General features: G+C 31.1%; 1 protein-coding gene and 1 long non-coding RNA gene across 2 annotated transcripts in view; one reads left to right on the top strand and one right to left on the bottom strand.

Annotated features, from left to right (window-relative positions):
* The window catches only part of LOC108565180 (tumor necrosis factor receptor superfamily member wengen), a 37,316-nt gene extending 16,061 nt beyond the window's left edge, over positions 1-21,255 (top strand). The window contains exons 2-4 of the mRNA XM_017924494.1: positions 5,230-5,728; positions 19,129-19,269; positions 20,516-21,255. Of these exons, the coding sequence (XP_017779983.1) occupies positions 5,230-5,728; positions 19,129-19,269; positions 20,516-20,583 (708 nt within the window). The 3' untranslated portion in view covers positions 20,584-21,255. The remainder of the gene's footprint in view (positions 1-5,229; positions 5,729-19,128; positions 19,270-20,515) is intronic.
* A 196-nt stretch (positions 21,256-21,451) lies between these two features.
* On the bottom strand, positions 21,452-22,130 carry LOC108565179. Its single transcript, XR_001891166.1, has 2 exons — positions 21,762-22,130; positions 21,452-21,700 (listed from the first exon to the last, which is right to left on the bottom strand). It is a non-coding gene; the product is annotated as an uncharacterized LOC108565179 (long non-coding RNA).
* Positions 22,131-22,361: the final 231 nt, after the last annotated feature.

Raw genomic sequence — 22,361 nt, 5'->3', positions numbered from 1 at the left:
ATAAACAACAATACAACATTTTATTATTTTACCATTTTATTAATTATGCAATATTTTTATTATTTAACGTTCTAAAATAAGAAGTAAATTATCACATTAAAGAATGTAAATGGTTTCAATTGCATTTTTTTCCATCGAATTTATCTTTTATTTTTATGTATTTTATGTAGGTTGAAAGAGAGATTATTTCGTTAAAACATTTGAAGCTTTCTCATAAAACAAAGAATTAAAGACCATTCGAATGTGAACTACACATGCTATGTGATTGATGTTGAGGCATAAAGAGTAGATATAATGCGATAAGATGGGCCATTGTGGTGCATTCATAATGTTAATCGTATTCGTCTCTCTTTATATTTTGTGTTTTGTCTCGGTCCTATATGGTGACTAGATTTACATTTACAATTGAAAGCGGGTAACGTAATCAGAGTGAGAGGGAGGGCGAGATTCCAAAAGCTCCTTGTATTTCGGTAGGCATTAGAGATAATATCTGAAATGATAGGAGGATAAGAGGCGGACGACACACTTTGTCCATTTGCCCAAATTACCTTTCCCCCCGAGACTTAATGTTTATTATATTTTTTTTACTGCTAACGTCATTGTCTTTTGGCTCTTCATACTTCTTCTGCTCCTTCTACTCTTCTTCCTCTTCTTCGACGATCCATTTCAAGTTTATCTGACGGTCGGCCACACGCATTCATTCCCTGGACGTCCGATGGTGGTCGAAGAAGAAAAGGGACATTAGGTGACATTAAAAGCGAACGGAAACAAAGCACGATTTAGTTGTCCGCATTAAAGCGGCGACCGATAATTCATCTTTGAAGAGGTGCGGGGTACCAGCAACAACAATGGACGAGGACGAGGAGGAGGGATAGACCATCATCAACAAACAACATGGGATTGCATAATAGATCACGAGGAGCGTTCGCTTTCGGCGCTTTTGGTCCCTCCCAGCGTCTCTCCCCCTGGAGGCTACCAAACGCTACCTGAATCCTTAATCGACCTCAATCAAGGTCCACAATTAAAAATAACTTTTCTCTGCTCCTTTCCACCCTGCTCTTTCCACTCGACCCATTATGCACGTACCATGGTACGCCTTGAACTTCTTGCGCGTGTGTTTATCCAGACGATATGGTCACCATATGCCAGACTAATGGCACCAGCATGTTGCAGGCAAAGCGAAAAAAAAATGAGGAGAACAAACAACAAAAATAAAACAACGTAAAAACTACGAGAGAAAAAAATGTACGGTGAACGTGATTTCGGATTCAATTGCATCAACGGAAAGGTGTTTGATGATGAGGCGAGTATGAGGATTGATGGTTTCAGCCGTTTCGATGCGCGTCGTCCATCCGGAGATCATTAATATTAATCAATTCACAAATTAATTATATAACCCAACCCCGAAACAAATTACATGGATTAGTCAAAGAGGAAAGCTCGCTGTATATAAACGTTTTCTTCTGATATGTTTTTTTTTTTGTTCGTGTCGGTTCAGTTGGGTGTAAAGTGCCTTTTGGTTCATTCCAACAATTCGTTTCGGCCCAGACGTAATTTACTTTAAAACACACCTACCCTACCAGCTCTTTTTCCGCATTTTCGTTTTGTTCTTTCTTTTGCTGTATGAATACGCACGGTCCTCGACCATATGAGAAACTTTCATTACTTCGTTCCCGGAACTTAGTTCCTTCCTTGGAACTTTCCGTTGACCCCATTTCAATATTTGTTTCACTGTTTTCGTTTCGGATTCAGTTACGAAATGTATTTATTTTTATTTTCAACCGAGATAGATATTCTTCTTGTAGCACGTGTTAACAAATTTTGAATATTAAATTAAATAACATAATGTAAACAATAAACGATAATCGAATATTGCAGCTTAGATAGAAATGTTAATCTGAAAGCATTGAAACGTTTAGGTAGATAAGAATATTTACGGTCTTAGCAGATTAAAGAGGGACTTAAAAAAGGATTTAAAAGACTAAGAGTTTCTTATGATTTAAAAAACATCTTATTGGTATTAAAATTATACTTATTAATGTCCAAAATCATTTCTGTCTCAAATTAAAATTCTAATACATCGCTGTTCCAAAAATATACACTTATTCAGGTCAAAAATATCCGAAAATAAAAAAAAGTTGCAGCAAACATTATTATGTTGTTTTGAATATTTTTTTTTTACAAACCAAGACTGACATAATTTTGGCTAAATAACATAACAAAAACTAAATTCTAGTACGAATTATTATGTATTTTTTTAATTTAAAGAAAAAAATATATTATAATGATTTGATATCTTCGATAAATTTAATTTAAAAATTATAGGTTTATTAGATATAGATGTTAACTTAATTATAATAATGTAATTCTAGTAGTATACCTTGTAATTAGTTAAATTAAAGGCCATATCCACATGTATTTATTACATAAATTCCATTTAGTTACTATTTTTTTTAATAAACATTACTAACAGTAACAACAGTTTTATACGTTTATTATCGTTATTAAATATTTTTTGATTTCTCGATTCTAAGAAATTACTTGGCCTTCAAGCAGATGTGTAATGTCGAATACTTCAAAATACGTATCCAGAAGTAATTGACGATATTTGCTAATGATTATTTAACATGTAAATATTAAAAAAATGCGAAGTGACAATTATATAAGAATTGTGCAGCAATAACGGAATAATCGAGGAACTAAATACATACAAAATAAACCGCACAGCAAGATATTTGACTGTAAAGAGAAAAAAAAAACATTTTTGAATAAAAAATAATTTTGTAATAGTTTTGAAATTGATCAAATCCGCATTTCTCAAAACGTAAGTAATATACCAACCATTATTCTGGATTAAAATAAGAAATATTTACAATGTCTGAATAACAAACCGCAAATGGTCAGTTACAACCTTATATAACAAATAGAAACTTCTTTTCGTATCGAATGTTTACGTGCGAATTGCACACGAATCCATCTTTTGCAACGTAACGCAAATTAAAGATTTTAATTTATTACTAAACAAACTAAATTCTATAAATATGAATTGCGTTAATTTTGGATGGAGACACGTGGGACGATTTTTCTTCTTTTTTTGTTGTTGTACAAATTATGAATTCATTATCATCGCCGTATGATTATTGCGAATTTCTGAGGTCGAACAGGTGCTAATTAAATAGTATCGACCTCCGATTCGATTCGTTGGAATGGAATGCATTAAATATGTAAACAAATTTCGATTGCAGTGTTTAGCGGAGCCGATAATTACGTTCCGCGTGTTTTCCCCCATGAGTCTGAAATTAATATGCATTATTGGATGATTTGCGTTTGAAACTAAATACAATGTAGGATCGTCTTCCTGCTCTGATGGCAAAAAACATTGTTTCTAGTCGTCATTCAATATGTCGATTTCTCATCGAAATCGATACGAATTTGAAACGTGTTTATTTGTTTGCAAAGCAATATCCATGCGGCTGCAGGCATCCTGTTTCTGCTGATTTGTTTTCATACTGATGGTAAATAGAAACATATCGTTAAATCGATATGACATCAATAATCGTATCGAACTTGTTTTCTTTTATTATATTTTGCTATTTATTTAGTTTATAATTAAAACATGAAGATAAACTAAATTCAAGATCCGAGAACTATCATGTACCTGTTTTGTTTTAAACTACAATTATGTAAATTAATTAAAATATTATTAAAAGTAACAATTATACATTTTAATATGTTACTTTTAGGTATTATTTTAACCAATTTAAGTTTTTTATTCTTTTGAGATCTTTTTTAACAATTTTAATAAGTGGTCTGTCTTGTACTGTCTAGTTTGATCATTTTAATGTGTTACTTTCTTTTATTTTGTTAGAGCACCCTAATTTATTTATTTAATTTAAATTACTATTTTCATGTACGTATAAATATACATTACATAAATAATTAAAGATTAAAAATGAAGAATTAATCAAAAAACATATATAACTAAAATAAATTCAAAAGCAAATAAAATACTTTAAAAATATTGTTTATTACTTTTGGATTCAAATATTTAAAAAAATAATATTAGAAATAAACGTCAAATAGCTTTGCAAATAATAATTAGTAATAGTTATATTATAATTATGACTAATTGATCTTGTATTACCAATATTTATTATTTAAAGTAGGAGTCATAATTTCATTAGTTTGTCTCCAAAATGAGTTTTTGTTTAGAAATTATTTTATCTACTAATTCAATATATTATAGGTATAATCAATAATTCTAATATGATTTTCTGCACTGATTACTTCTACTACTACTGTACACCTATTACGGAATTATTACATATGCTATTATATATTAGCTAAATTTTATTGAGTATAATTTAAAATATAACTTATATTAGACTAAATATTCATAACCCAATGGAATTTAATGTTTTACAAATAAACAGAGTCGGCGCTAAACTGGGCATATGTCCAGGGTGGTAGATGCCAAGGGTCGGAAAATTTTCATGAATGTATACAATTTCATATTATGTAGCGCGTAAATTACATGTCTTGTCCAGGACGGCGTAATCTCTTGCGCCGGTCGTACAAATAAATTTGTATAATAGTCTTTACATAATAAGAGATTTTTTTTTACTTGATATACGTTCAGTTTTTTTATTTATTTATAAGAAATATTTATTATTTTAGATATTTCTTCAGTTTTCTTAATGCAATAAACATTAAATTATACAATGCATTTTACCATTAGTTTCAATGTTGTTAAACTGACAATTAAAAGTATCATATTTGCATAAGTTGTCAAAATTCTACACATTGTTTTTGTTACTATAAATTAAAATGGTATATGAACAGAAGGCAATGAAAATGTCATTAGTAATTTGTTTTTAGCTGCACAAAACAAAAAGTTTGTGAAGTGTCATCGTGATTATGTGTTTTCGGTGGTTTCGATGCGGATTTAATGCGTTTGATGTGCACGGCTGTGTGATTATTAGCCAATTTGGCCGTTCCCAAAGCGTTACCAAATCTATTTTTTTGTATGCTGCTGCGGTCTGCAATTAAGCCTCGAACAATGTTTTAGACTTGCGGTCCACTAACAAACAAAAAACATAGAAGTACAATGTAGTAATTGCGTTTTGTTGTGCAACGCCTGCTACATAGGTTGATTGACCTGACATTGTTTTTTTGGAAGGTTTCGAGATCTTCCCAAAATATTTATATATATATTTTTTTTGTATTCAGGTGTTATTGGCGGCGCCGGCCTTGACCACCATCTTGGTGCTGCTGTGCTTTCCACCGACGACAGTGTCGGCGCTCTGCTTGAAGGATCAGTACCTGAACTACGAGCTCCAAAAATGCATGAACTGCACAATATGCGAAAGCAAGAATCAAGTCGTTTTCATCCCGTGCCAGGTCTACAAGGACACCCAGTGCGCCCCACTGGGTATTCTTTTGGAGTACCTCAATTCGCAGAGCAAGAAGCATCGCCATCAGAACCATCGGCACAGCGGTGTCCACAGGTCCGAGCATCACAGACACGTCGGTGGAGAAAGTACCGAAACGACGATGGCAGGCAGCGCGGAACCACCTTTCAACACCGCCGAAGAGCTCATCTGGGATTGGCAGGCCATAGCACTCACCTGCGCCGTCTGCTCCTGCATAATCTTCTTCTTGGTCGTCGCTCTTTACTCGCTGTACCAGGCCAAGCAGTGGAGGCGCCTGAAGGTGAACTACGAGGCTGGTAAGTGAAATAACAACAACAGAACGAATTTGGGACGGTGAAACCATCGGTCTGCCTCGTCTGCTGCATACCAAATCATTTTCGCATAACCATTTCTGGTCCGCGCTTCAATACATCCATCATCGCCAAAATCATCTACCTCATTCATCAGCTTCAATTTACCTATCCTCCGTAATCCATCGTGTTGACCTTTCTGACCTCGCCGTCTTCGCGTGTGTATTTGTAAGTGTATGTAATATGTATTTTCTTTTCACACACAAAAGACGATCAGTTATTTTCTCGACTTCCGATTCCCCAGCTAATTAAGAAACCTGCACACGGATTCGTAGAGATACGACCTCCTTGTCGGCGAGGAAGTGACGTCCAAGAACCATACACTACGCTAACATTTACGACTCGCTATATACATACACATTTATATACCACATATATACATCCTACATTTATGCATTAGGGTGGTCTTTCGCCATTTACCTATACAAATTACAAACATCATCTTTCACATTTTATAAACACATGAAATTAATAAATTATAATTACAATATCTCTGAAAAGAGGCTCAACTTCATTAAACGTTAGGTCAGTACTAGCCAATACCGTAATTGTATAGAATAGTAATAATAGAAACATATCAAATAATATAAACCGTTACAGACATACTTTTTTTTTTAATATTAATAACAACAAAATTATTTATTTACATTTCTTACTACATTTCATAACTTATAATTAACAAATTTGCTAGTAACGAAAAAGAAAAATTACTTCCATTAAAAAGATGCTGTAAGTGATCTTTGTGTAAGCTAAAAATAATTTTATACGAGTTGCTTTACTGAACATTTGTTTTGCCAAACTTACTTCCAAGACGATTATTACCTAGAAATTAGTTTCCGTGCCAACTCTATTTTCAATTGTTTACCATTGTCACTTTTATTACTTCGATAATTGTTAATATATAATTTGTATTCATAAATTCATTTATATTATTAATACTAATATTTGCTTGTATTTTCATCTTCAGATCAATTAGTTTATGTTGTATTACAAATATTATTTTGATATTGAATCGCAGAATGTTAAAGGAAAATTAATTAGGTTTACATTATTATTAATGAAAATCTATTAATTAGATTTTCACACTAAACAAAGAACATGTGAATTGTTACAAAGATCTCTTGATCATAATTCTTTCCACTCTAATTCAATTCATAATTTGCTAAATTTAATATTATATATGGATTCACATAATATTTTATTAGAATATTACAATTGTTTTAATATTCACACTAATTGCATTGAGAATCGTAGTAGTTCATAAACTACAGTTGTTATATTCACACTAATTGCATTGAGAATCGTAGTAGTTCATAAACTACAGTTGTTATGTTCGGTTATTTATCACATTTTGACATTTATTATTATGCAATTGTTTTTTTCTTGATAAATGGTAGAACCAGTTTTAAGCAACTTTCACGACTAATACATGCAATAGGTGTATACGTGAATATTTGGGATTTTTTTATCCGTTCGGAAATGTTTTTTTCCAAGAATTATTTCAACTCATCCAATCTGCTTTGGGGCATTGCTTCCCGTTAACCGATTGATTTCGAATCTGGCACAGAATAATTACACATTAATTGAAACTATATCCAGCAATGAGGCCACGCAATGCCGACGAAAGGAAACTTAAAAAAAAACGCAATAAAAAAATCAGAGTTCAACATAACGTAACAAGCTATACATTATCACCCCATTAAAGTTACGAACTTGGAGATGCACGGCGTGACGATGTGTATTTATGAGGCAGATTCAAGAGTCGGGAGCTACTGTAGGGGGGAAGGGATCAAATTGAATGCGGCCACCCCCGTCGCGTCGTCTGTACCGTTACTTAGGCGGAAAGTTAGGTCCTTTTTGGTACCTTTGAGAATCTGAGCTTGGCCTTTCAGCGGAACCCATTGTGAGGCACGCCGTGTAATTAAATTTAATAAATCTCATAAATTCTTGCAACCCCCACGAACCTATTATAATAAACATGCATTAGGTTATTTCATAAAAGGCTCGTAAACGTTCCGGAAAAATTGTATACTCGGGAAAGAGTACCGATAAATATTTCATTCTTCTCCGATTCGGAAACGCGCGATACAAAAGGTCATGGGAACGGTGCTAAACATTCCTAATACTTTTTCTTCCCCTTTGACAAAGTGTTCGACAATAGAACGTCCTGTGTTTACAACAAAAATAGTTGATCATAAATCTCAAAGTTTATACGGTCATTGTTTTCTACATGCTTTCCTGGCACGAAAAATTCAATGTATGCTCTTTTCTTAAGAATCTTGCTTGAAATACTGAATGAAAAGAAGAATATGTACTTTACAATTTACGTCAAAAAACATTTCCTGAATATGTTTAAAAAAAAAACTAAATGTGTTTCCATAAACCTGTAACAATAAGTAAAGTTTTTTCTATTAAACATTTTTATTTAAATAATGGAAACATTGTTATAAATAGAACTACCTTTGACTCTAATTATTTCTTAAATTTTATCCAACTGTTATTTCATAATTTTATACTATGAAATACAACAATAATTATAATACTAAACGTTTTTTGGATTCGATCAAAATATCTATAACTCGAAAAGTTGATGATTTACTTCTATACTATTGGATATTATTACTGTTTTCAGTTTTAAAAATTAAATATATTTTAATACATTACTTATATAAAATAAAACATCTTCTCTTATAATCTTAACAGGAAAATGTTAAAAACTAATAAATCTTATATAAATTATTGTTAAAAATACTAATGTTCTGCTGTAAGTATTTAATAATGTATTTTTTGTTTTATTATGGAAGCAATGACCGTAATAATCTAAAAAATGTAACTAATTAATAAAAAGCATGAAATTGAAAGATTTAATTATTCATCCGGAACATTAATTTTCATTTGAATTGATTTTAAATATAAATTAATGTATCTCTATTTATTTTATCGACAATGAACATAATTAATATTAAAGGAACATTAATAAACCACCGAATGTAGACTAAATAAATAATGTGCTCTCGTTAATAATTGTAAAATATATATGCTGGTAAAATATTTACACAAAAATACATTAGCGGAATTGAATTCTCTTGAAATTACAATTGTTTATTTTAAATTGCAAATTTAATTAATTGACTTGCTAAAATATGCAATTATTGCTGTTTCTTGTGTTTTATTTGATTACATATTGCTAGTGTTAAATTATTCATGGAAAATTGCATTTGTTACGATGTGAAAATACAGTTGGTAGTATTTATGAATGATTTCGTTCCACTGTTTCATAAACTGAAAATACTCGTAAATAATTATTAGAAGCAAAAGAAGTATACAAAAAATGATTTATTAACTTTACTGGGTCTGTGTGTGCCGCGAAAACATAATTCATTCATTATTTTCTAATAAAATCCAAAGCATAAGCTTTTGTGGATGTTTAACAAGATGTTTAAAAGTGCCTTGAGACAAGTATGATTGAAAATACTATTGGTTACTATTTGTGAAATTATTGTAATGCTCAAAAATGGATTTTTGTGTAAGTTATAGGTACGTTAAAATGTTATATAATGATGTTTTTGTATAGCGTTTAAATTTTCAATGACGTCAAAATAAATAGCTACTTGCAAACGTAATGTATGCAGTTTCATCACTTTTATCATTCGAGGATAGCCGTGAGGGGAATACAGATTAGTTTTCACTTTAGCATAAAGAGTCCAGGAGCTTAGTTTCACCTCGCACATGAAGCAATAACCAGGAGTTTTTAATTAATGCAGAGCTGATTATACACGTTGATTGCACGGAGTTATGTTCACGTCTTTGATACCATTTGTTTATCTGTTATGCAAATTTAATAAATGTATTGATTTTAATGTTGATCGTAAAAGTGATTTTCGAAAAGCTTTCTCTTCTAATTTCAATGCAACACGATGTGGCAACGACTTAAAAAAAAAGAAACTTTGCCTTCGAGAGATGTATTACATATATTTGTTAGTTGTAAAGTGTTTAATTCGGTATTCTATAGAATACCTAGCCTTAGGCTACAAATTTAAAATGTAAAATTTGTGGTTTGGCTAGGTTCAATGTCTAATATACAATATCATTATTTACGTACAGCCAAATGTTACGAAGTCTTCTATAGAATTCGAATTACAGTGAAAACTCGCTTAACGAGTTTAATCCGTTCCAATATTTCCAGATATTTGCTCCTATAGTGAAATACTCGTATAGTGAAACATATTCAAAAATGCACATAATATGTGTACACAAGTTTTAAAAATGATGTAGCATGCGTGCAATCCGGGACTTCTCATCGTCACTCGTTATGCAAAACGTCGCTCGTTAAGCGAAATGGTCTTTATGCGAGGTGCTCGTTAAGCGAGGTTCCACTGTATATACTTTGTTGCTATAAAATATTGTGATGTATAGCGCATCGATCATTAAAATAATCGATTTTCTAATGCGAAGATGAACATAAGAAGGATGTCTTTGCGTTAACGATAAAGGGATGATGACGGGAGAAGTCGGTAGCTGCCGAGTATCGAGCAGGAATAACAATATGTCGGGGATATGGTAATTCGGGTTCGTGTAAAAAAAATTCAATCCGTCTCTTCTGCTCTTGCCTGTATGAGATATACCGCTACGATAAATTTCGCTGGGACAACGTTGAGGATAATCGGATGTAAATTTATTCGGAGATGCGTCGGTGTTGCGGTTACAAATATCCACTACTGTCTGTCGATGATGTACACGAAATTGTACGAGCTTATTGTCCGCTCCAAATATGGTCGAATCGTGTTTTAAGGTAAACCGCAAAGAGTTTGTTGTAATTGGTGTATGATGTTTGTTTGGGTCGACTCGGATATGGGTCAATAGATTTGAACGTACGGATTCAAAACAACAGGATACAAAAGCCAATTGCTAGAAAATAATTATAACATGAAATGACCAAGCGCTACTGAAGAAAGCTCAGCACGAGCGTCAAAGGACGTCCTTCTTTTAAAAAATCCATTGTCCTTGTGAGTTTTAGTCGCTGAGTTTTCTTGTCTCTTTGAATTTCTCAAGATGAGACTTTTTTGGGGAAAAAGTCTGAAGAGCACTTTAGTTCCAAGATTCATTTTTCTTTATAGTTGCCATGTTGTATTAATAGTCTCAATACTTCAATATTAACATTTTTTTATGTATCTTACATAAGTCTCATAATTATTTGTTTATATTTTATTCACATAAAGTTAATTTGCTCATAAGTTTTGTACTTTCATGCGATTTTTGGTATATTGTAACTCATTGATTTAGTTTTATACGGTTTTAAATATTTGTATACGTGTGTCTAGTCCTTTTTTGTGCGATTTATTTTTATGCGTTTTCTTGTGGAACGTATCTACCGCATAAAAAGAGAACCAAGTGTATTACTCATTCAGACAAGTACAGTAAATATAGCGAAATGAGAAATATATTCTAACTTATTTTGATATAATTATATAATTCTTGATTAAAGAATATGAATAACAAATTATATAAAATATTACTTCCAAATAAATACAGATTTTAGTTAGTTCTATAAAAAAATAGTTTATATTTACAAATATATTTCGGAGAGCATAAATAGGTGTGTCGAAATTTCCATCTAGCGTCATAATATAATTAAATACATGTTGATATTTCATTTATTTTTGTTAACAAGTATAACAAGCTTAAGTCGTTTTTCATTGAGTAACATAACTGTGCGTTTACTTGTATTCTATTTTTCACGTATTTATTAGCTGCAAAGGCTTTATGCCATTTCTTGTGGCTTTCAACACTTCATGGATCTCTTCTCGAGGCTTCTTGTTTTCCAAATAACTCTCGACTAGACAAAAGATCTTTGAAAATGTTTGTATACGTATTACAAATAAACAGCGTTACCGAAAATATGCAAGAATTCAGTTAAATTTTAAAGTAAATATAACCCAGATTTTATTAAAGCAAACATATTATGGCTACTTATGACCTTCCATTGACACTTTTTTATAATATGTACACAATTATATTATTTTTATTTCAATTAAGTCAAGTGGTCAAATTGCTTCTGAATGTATACTTACTATAAATAAACTTATGAAAAATTCAAGGAATTTAGTTAATTTTTAAAGTAAATTTCCACTACTTTTTTTATGTAATGATTATGTGCGTAAAATGTATATTATAATCCCAAATTGTATAATTATGAATTATCTTATGTTATGTATTTATATACTAAACAGAATTATAATGCCTAAAACGAAATGCTATTGAATTATTTACAATCAAGGGAGAATGCCACAATCCTCTATACAAAGCGTGAGTGCTTGTGTTAAAAGTCAAATCCGAGCTCGTCGCGTGGTAACCAAATTCTCCTTCAATTTGCATTATTTACCCTCGGAAACCCTTTGGTAAATCAAGAGGCAAATAGCGCTCGTAGCATGCGAATTAGGCCTTACATTAAGTGGATTTGTTTTTAGGCCCCGATTTCGAATGTTTGATGCGACGTGTCCTGGATTCAATTGAAAAATCACGCACAGGACAATCCATCAGCATTATCCGCAAGTGGAGTGGCAATTTATTAATAAATGGCTCGATTTACGTTCGCCGTTGAAAGCTCGGATTGATCGGTTCCAAACTGATGACACATATTATGGCGTCCAATATCATTTATTTAGTTCTAATTACACCTTCCTCGTTCCATCCCTCTCACACTCGCTCGGATCTCGATGTACGGATCTCGCTCTTTCGTAAGGTTTCGCGGATGTCGGTTTATTGAAAATTGATATGGAATTAATGGAAGACTTCGGTTCCAGCTTTTGCGGCCGTGCCGTTCGCACCATCAGAACTGTACTATATTTAGCAGGAACTAAAAATACCACAGGTTTTGAATATGCATGTATATCTGCATTATAAATACATATTCAGAATTTGAACATCTGTGCAGTAGTCGGAATAACAAATAGAGGAGTGAAACGGAGTGAAGCTGAACCTCGAAATGGAATACGCATCTTCTCTCGTCGTCTTCCTCCTTTCAAACGCAGCACACCTCGCTCTTTGTTTCGCGATCGCCAGACGACATTCCCAGCCGCACATCTTTGCAGCAAAAATAAACAAGCAAAATTTATAAAAGTGGGGAAAGCCGTAATTCGCATACGCAAATCGAATCCATTTCCTGCTTTTAGTAGCTTGAATGAATTCTTCGCCAAAAATTTGAAGGTTATTAGGTGGTAAATGTTTTGGATATATGCCACGACTAGTCTGCGAGGAATTTAATGGCATATTTATCATACTTACACGCATTCTCATTGTCTCGCAACTATTATTCTTATTGTATATCATAATATTCCATCTACAACATGTCTTATATTTACATTTTCCTTCTTTCCCATACCATTTTTTTGCCATCCCTTGTTGGTGCTAATTGAAAGGAAGCCATGTGTCTTAGTTTCTATCTTTGTGTATACATTTTAAATTGATTTTTAAATTTGGAGATGTCTGTTTATTTCATATGTTAACGACTTAACGTATTCTACGACGAATAAAAAGAAAATTATTTAATATTCAGGATTATAAGACGCACCTCTTTAGTTTAGTCGTTTCTTTGTATAAAAAAATACATTTAAAATGAATTAATTTATTGTCCTTAATTATTATACTTTTCAAAATTAAATTTGTTAATAACTATAATTTAGAAAAATAAATTTACCGCAGTTTTTCCGATCGAGAAAATTACTGTTATTTCAATAAAAAGCTTTCATGAAGTTACTCATTATAGTCAGAATGAACGGTAATAATTCTGATTTTTTTTTATTATACACGGAACATAATAATGAGCCATAGGTGTTCGTGTTTCATAATTGATGATCTTGAAACCGCAAACCGCAAAAAGTTCACAGAACGTAATGCATGGTTACTGTACTTTCATAACACGAATGCAGATTATCGTGTAGTAAGTAAGATTAACACTGCACACTGCACAACAGTCTTAAATGATTATATTGATTACAGTAGTAGAGTAAAAATAAATCATCTTTTGGTTATATAAAAAGTGATTCAATATTAATTTCTTTTCACACACATCTGTTCTGATCTCCTTTATTTTTGTTCATCTCGTCATCATATCATACATTCAGAAGTGCTAACACTAAATATGGAATGGCGTGTGTGGAGTGTCAGCAGATGAAACGAAATAGGCTTGAGATTTGCCGCCTCCTCGGATCCGTCCTGATCCCTGCGTCTTTCTCTCTCTTGCTCTATATGTTCCTTGGATCTATCTGTCTTCCACCCACTTCGTAATATTGGGGGCAACCTTTGGATGCGAATGCAGACGTCGTGGAAATTCATCATCAAGGAGTCCAATTGTGTTGGCGATTCGTCCTTGGTATAGAATGCGTATGAAATGCATATAAGATGTGATTAAATGCACCGGATGTTGGTAATTAATTGACGAGACTGTTTTAAATTACAATACGCTGGTGTCTCTGTATGCCACAATTAATTATTAATTAGTGCCCCGTGCGCTTAGCAAGACACATACATATGCACATACACTCGGTCATACGCAAACGCACACATTCACGCCTTGTACTGTCTTTAATAAGTTTTGGCGCCAACCTGTCTACTAGAAAACTCGTGAAACCCACATACTACTCTACTCTACATACAAATTGTAACACGTTCCATTGACTGCATCCATGCATAGTTCTCGTCTTCTTCATTCATCGATATTTATGTAATGCGTGTTTGAAGGAATTTGGCTGGGCACGTGTTATTACAGAAACTACGGCCGTACAACCAAAAAAGAAAACATCATGTTAATTTCGTTTATGATTATTCATCCACTGTATGTGAATAACTAAAAGTTTAGCATTGTCTTCACTCGAGTCACTATCAGAATAATCTCAATTACTCAAGACTAGTATAGTATCTCGATTGGAACATTAATGGATCTCAATCAAATTCAAGTGGATTCTTTCGTTGAAAGATTTTCTCTTTTAACATATTTATTTAATCACACTGTTGCTAAATCATATATGAATAATAATAATGAAACTTTTAAAAACAAATTTACCAATATCTTCTAGTTTATATTCTAATTAACAAATATATAATATTTTAATTAGTTTCTGTTTATAAAAGTAAACTGTTTCCTAATAAAATCTACATATTTAAATCGATTCCTAATGTTGTAAAACACTTCTATAATACATATTTATGGTTCTTATTAAGTAAGTGACAAATACAAATTAATATACCTTGAGAAATCTCTATCTTGGTCTATTTAATAATGAAACTTTTAAAAACAAATTTACCAATTTTTTCTAGTTTATATTCTAATTAACAAATACAAAATATTTTAATTCGTCTATAAAAGTAAATTGTTTCCTAATACATTTAAATCGATTTCTAATCTTTTTTAAACTGTAATCATGTGTTCTTATTAAATAAGTGACAAATACAAATTGATATACCTTGAGAAACCTCTATCTTCATCTATTTTATATTTACAATATATTTGCTTAAACTTTTAATGTAGAAATTATAAATGTAATTATTTTCGTATACATTTGAGTGGAAAATATTTGAATCCCCTGAATTGAACAGATTGTGAGTTGATATTTTTGGAATTCTCATTTTACGAATTCTTTCTTTATGAAAAAAATGATTGGAACAAATTAATTAAAAAAATGCTTCATTTTATTAGGCTTCTAAAAACGCTGGAATTTCTGATGGTTGTTCATAGTAAGTGTTTTATACCCTTAATAAAAGTTATATGTGGATGATAAATCAGTTTTCCATTCGAGAAATCGTTGATAAAGTCGTATTTACATGGGTCACGTGGCACATTAATCATATTAACAATAAAACTGAGAAAATATGTGCGTGTGCGGTGAATATGAAATTTCAACGGGGAGTGTAAAAAAAATATGGTTACTCCCGAAAAAGAATAAACATAACTTTTTGGAAAACATCTTCAGAATGTATAATAATTCTCTGCCCTCGACATGGTACGTAAAAGCGAGATTCGACGCTCATACACATGTATGGGGCACACATTTTTATATATGATAAACTTGAGCTCGTTTCTTCACACTTACCATAAACGTTTATAAATAATTAACACTATAAAATTAAAATTGCGCAAATGCTTCGACAGATAACAAATTACTTTAATTATGAATAATTGCTCTCGGCCGTAATTAACATTACTAATACAAAAAAAGATGCATGTTTTTTTTTGTGTTGAATATATTTGACAATTCGTTACATGAAAATATTGAAGATTAAAAGAATTAATTTACGGAGGGTCGGGCTTATCGTTACCAGCACGCAAAAAATGTGGACGTGGAAGATTATTTATGGCATTTGTGCAGCGTTTTTTGTTGTAATTTAAATTTCTGGCTATTAAGCATAATGAAGGAAGGGAGTGTTATTACCTACATAACATGCCACACCAATCACGTTTAACACCGACTAAGCTCTTCATAATTGATTGAAGCTCATAAATTTGGGGAAAATCATTTATCGAATCGCTGAATAATCCATTTTCGCCATGATTCTGACTTTCTGTCTGATTTTCGTCTGATCTGACTATAATTTAGTAAATCAAACATTTGGGGTAGATCAAATGGGTTAGGAAATAGTTTACTCTTAACAACAAAATCATTAGTCCCATTTAATCTAATATCTGAGAACACATTTTGTTGCGATAAACTGTAGAAAATGTTAATTGATATTTTGTTAAACTCTTTTAGAAAATAATTCTAAAATATGTAATTTTGAAGATAAAAATTATTCAATCAATTGAAAATTATATATAAACCTCTAAATAAATTGTTGATAAATGAGATAATTTATATTTAATAAATTTATAATTGTTTGGATTATTAGAGTTTGATTACTTTAATGGTAAATCTCGATTTGTAGTAATAATAATATTTACATGCTTCCGAGAAATGAAAAATATCAGTATTTTTTTAATGAGCTTTGAAAATAATCGAATGGGATGAAGGTCATCGGATATTTATTAATTAAGCTAAATATAAATCGTAGTGATTGATGAATGTGAAAACTATGTATGTTTAAAACGAACTTTGAAAAGCATAATAAATATATTTTCATGGAAATAATTTATGTTGAGGATTATATTTATAGTGTTAATTAATTACTATAATTAAAGGCTTTTAGTCTTTGCAAACGATTTTTTCCCTTGTTAGCTATAATCGAATTTATGTAGACTGTGTCAAGGCACTATATAGGAAGCCACATCAAACGGCTGACTACCTGAATATTGTATCCCTTTATATATTTAGAAAATTATATCAAGTTCTATTTCTATAGTAAATTCAAAGCAATTTACTAAGTCTACTTTAGTATTGTCTTGTTGAATATACTTGAATGGGCGTAAACTATTTAGTAATTTGTTTTAAAGTATTTATTGTATATTTATTAAAATAAGGAAATAAATAATAATATTTATTAGTCACAATTGTAACCACAGTGCTATCGACCTAAGGCTTTCCGCCCAAGGAAATACATAATACAAGACTTTGGAAAACTTTGGGTACTATAAATAAATGTTTTTTTTTACTTATCTTTTTTTACAGATTTAAAAAAATATTATATAAAAGGCCGTAAGACGTACTTCTATTATAAATCGATTATTCTATATAAAATAATACAAAAAATTACATCATTTGCTTGGAAAGTAAATCGAATTATAAAATAATAATAAATTATGTTATTGTACAGTTGAAACATATGTCTCTTGATATATAATGTGATTTCCATGTTATTTTTTTGTGGTTTTTAAATTACGTTCAGAAGACAATTCAAAGTTTTTGTTTTGCGACAGGAGATCAATGGCAATGCCTATAACTGTACATTTACGAATTTGGTTCTACTTTGCATGTGAATGAAATATCGGTTACGTGGAATTATTTAGAGTCCTCGTCGGAACGAGGGGGCACATTCTTCAACAGGTGCTTCGATTTACGCCGTGCGCGCATTGCACGCGTATGAATGACGGGCCACGTCTTGTAAATGATCGCACTTGACGATCATTCATTCAATCGTTCATTCGAACATTCATCGAATCCGACTGTCGTTCATCGTTCTGTTCGTTCTTCGTCCTTTATGTATAACAATTTCATATTCAAAGCGAGCGCCTCGAGCGGACTCCAAGCAATGCGTTTTGCATTGGAGGCCGACGCGTTTCGTTCGCTTCATCCTACCGACATGTGTCACATACGTTCCGACAATATTGATTTGGTTCAAAATCGTATCATTTCGGTATAAGCAATTTTGTTTTTGCAGATTGAACACAATAAAACTAAACCTTCCAACTATATCACAATAAGAATTTACCGAAATATTCAAACACTATATCTTCTAAATTAAACAACATTTTTGTTAACCCATACTCTTATACAAATACGCTAGATCAACCATTGTTGTTACACGCAAAAAGTAGAAAAAATTTGATTATTCCAATAGATCAGTTAGATCTTCATCAATCTTTATTTATCATATATAAAACAAATGTAAATACATAAAAACTAATGTATTTGAAGATTGAGTAAGTTTTTATTAATATTAGTAAGAGATTTTTAAATTATAGAAATGGTAAATGTAGTTTTAAAAAATTGTATAAATGAAACTAACATACTTTTCAAAGTATTTTAAGATTTTTAAAATAATATTTTGTGTGTTGCTTCCTTGAAATGTTTTTCCAATTAATCTTTGATTATTAAAATTGTAAAGAATGTTTGGTAAAATATACACGATTTTTGTAAAACTTCAAAAACAACTTTTATCCTATTATTGAATTCTAATTTCGTTTTGGTAAATGTAAACCGTTTTCTGTAAACTTCCTCCGACATTTGATGTGATTCGTAAACGAAAACAGAATCGATGTCGATTTCCTGTCTACCTCTCTCTGCCTGCAATTCTTTTTCATCGTCGATGGTTTTCATGTCACGTTCCATATATATTTTCTTACATTTTGCTGAAAATCACGAATTATTTCCATGCGTCCCACGCACGAAAACGCAAACAACATCTCTTATTCCGTCAATCCGCGCTTACCATTGCCTAGATTGTTATTACACTGGTCCCGGTCTCCAGGAAACCGTTTCCATAATAACAGACTTTTCTCTCAAACAGTCTAAAAATAATTCGCGTTTTACGGCGCGATACAATTGCAAATTCAAACAAACACTTTTCGATTTGTTTGTGTATGCTTGCAACTCGGAGAAACTGCGCATTTTCAATTCGATGGGTTCATTTCTTTGCCGTTGCTAATTGCGTTGGAATGGAGTAACCGATGTTTTATTTTTTTTGTTTTCGTTTTGCAGATGTCGAGGAACTTTCAGCTCGGCTCAGCCTCATGGCCTCATCCAACAACGAGAAAGGCGACCCAGAAAACCCTAATTTGGGCACAATTGATCCCAACTACCTCAACAACAGATGCGTGTATCTAGAGAAACTCCTTCATGGTGAGTCAATTACGTATACAACTCGAGCCAATTCAACTAGTTTAATATTCAAATTATCCAATTCGCTGCGATACAAATTACGATGTCGAATCGATAAATCTACATGTTCTATTTATTTAAAAAGCGACTACAAAAATTCAACTTTACTTTCATTTACTATAATTTCAAAATTATTTTATTTTCATTTTATCACAATTTTTCTTTGTAAACTGGACGATTATATAAATATTTTATTTTTAGTATTATTCTTATTTATTTATAATTGTAGAAATTTTTGCAATTAATATTATGATTTCTGTTAAAAATTAACCCTTTTATAAAGATTTGAATAAAACAAACAATAAAAGAAAATGGCCTTTTTTGTTTGTTTTATTCAAATCTTTATAAAAGCACTTCTTTAATCATAAAAAAACATTTTACATGTTTTTTCTCATTATTGAACATTACCTACTGTTAAAAATACATCTTGCTTCAATTCACATTAGTTGCTTCCAACAGTAAAAATTAATGATTTAATTTGGAATCTCTGGAATTGAAAGGGTTAATTCATAATAATAACAATGTAAAATGTCATAAACCTTTTGGTTCCAAATGAAAATGCGTTTTTAATGAAAATAATTTAATTCATTTAACCTTTAACTATTTAGATAATCAAATCTAAGGCACTGTAATAAATTGCTTATTTATTTAATTTAGGCCTTAACTTACAGTAACAAGTGAATTTACTATCGCACTGAACATGACGCTCTATATAAAATAAACGAAATAAATTCTTATATGTTTTTATACATTTTATAATAATAATGTTTATTGCATCAGTCGTACAAAAAAATGTATACAGAAATAAAAAGAACAAAATAAATATATATAATTTCAAAAACGTTAGCTGATACGAAAACGCAGGGCTATTGACCATAGGTCTTTCTGCCCTACATTTTATATTTTTGTATATTTTTAACTAATATTACATTTTATAGTAAATTTTCCATAAAATACTTAAATAAAATACAATTTCATTACATCATTACAAATTTATAAAATTATCTTCATTTGTACTATTTATGTCTCAATTTCACATTATCTACGATTTTATATATTTTAATATATTGTGAACTTCTTGTGAATAATTTCTTGACTTTAAATCGTGTTTTAAAATTTGCTGATTCTTCTCCTAGAATTTAAATTAATTTCTATATGGAAATTTATTTGAATACGAACTAATTTTGTGAACAATTTCATGTTGCAGGAAGGAAAGACAAAAGGTTGGGTTCGGAGAGTGGCAACGTCTACATCGATGAGAACATGAAAACGTAAATTGGACTCGCTCGACGACCGAAGAAAACGTAGTTTCGAAAATCACATTTAACATAACTTATCATAATGCCAACTGTGTCCTAATTTCATTCTTCTTGCAAACTTCCTTAAAACCAAACAGCTTTACTTGTTAATAATATGGTATTAAAAGAACAAAAAAATTAAATATATTAATAAATAATTAACAAAAATGTAGTTAGCTATATTAGCCAATAGAAAGGAAACGAAACTAGTAACAGCAAAACAAAAACAACTTGATTTTGAAGGCGATATTTGCTGCGATCATCCGTCGATCATTTCAGAAATGATCTCGTATTTGGATGAGCGTGCGTGCTTTTCTTCCCAGCATTCCTCTGGATGTTGTACATATATAGAGCTTTCAACACTGTTTTTTCCCGAAATTGCCTAATCCTATTTCAGTGTAAAAAAAAAGAGAGTAGATCACGTAATTTAAATTAATTTATTTAAGTAAGTGTTCTGATTATGCACAGGAATTAAAATGAAATACACGAAAAAAAAAATATATATGAATATTTATATAAACAATGTTCAGAGTAAAATTCTGTAAATTTTTGTTTGTCTTAATTTATTGTGCTTGTAAATTTCTCGAAAGAAAAAAAAAATAAGTATTATTATTATTAATTATTAAGTGTAAATAGAGCAGCGATGGAAAAGAGAAGAGAAGCGCAGGTTTATGTTTATTTTTTATTTAAACAACGAATGCGTTTTATTTTTGTTTTCTTTTGCAATTATTTTATTTTTTTGTAATTTAGTCTGTTGCCATAGATTTATGTATTATTATATGCTGATGCGGATTTCCCTTAGCGTAGAAATGGAATTTTATTGTTTCCTTTTTATTTTCGTTCCCTTTTTTTTGTTGATTCTCAGAATTATTATTATTTTTATTTCTTCTGCTCCTCGGGGGGGATTTCCGCATTTTGTAGAAAGTGTACCTATGAGAAATAATAAAAGTAATGTACTACCACTAAACAAAACAATATACATACATACATGAACGAGCAATGTTTTATTTCATTCGTCCCCCTTTTTTCACCCCGAACGGAAGTTGCAAATTTTCAATTTTCCACCAGCGAAGAAAACGCCTCTCGCAGAGATCCTTGAGGTATAAAATATAAAGAACATCGATCCTTCGCTCTTCTTTAATCCTGCAACAATACCGTTTCTTTTTTGCTTCGTTATCCTGCTTTGAATAATCGCTATTCGCGTCGATTCAAAATATTTCTATAGTTTGAAAAATTGCACTTATGTATTGCGTGCATTGACAGCTTTAGTGATGTGCACCTTGTTTCCATGAAGTGTAAAAGGAAACTAATAAATCTACGGTATAAGGTAAAGATTGCTGAGGTATTTTGGTCACGTCAACAGAAATACCAAATGTGGTGTACTGCGATCAGTTATTCAATACGAGTTATGCTGCAAATGGAAATGCAGAACAACAACGTATCTGAAAGATAAATGCATTCACTAAATGTTCGCATTATTGCGATAATAATTCAAAAGCAATACGCAAATCCTTATAACATACACAGCCGAAGGATACTACATACTAAATTAGAAAACTGAAATGTGATAGCTTTAGCAGCAGTTGATAATTTTCAGTATAAATATACATGATTCTCACATTACCTTTATAAAGATTTATTAAAATATTAAGTTTCACAAAAAAATAAACGATTTTAGATAAAAGGTCTTAATTTTAAATTTAATTTTAATATATTTTTTTGTAAATTTTAAATGATTTCAAAACGACTTCTTTC

Source organism: Nicrophorus vespilloides, unplaced genomic scaffold (genome assembly GCF_001412225.1).
Source record: "Nicrophorus vespilloides isolate i.1.1-1 unplaced genomic scaffold, Nicve_v1.0, whole genome shotgun sequence".
Lineage (NCBI taxonomy): Eukaryota > Metazoa > Arthropoda > Insecta > Coleoptera > Silphidae > Nicrophorus > Nicrophorus vespilloides.
Note: the sequence above shows the minus strand (reverse complement) of the source record. Positions and strands in the feature narration are given on the sequence as shown.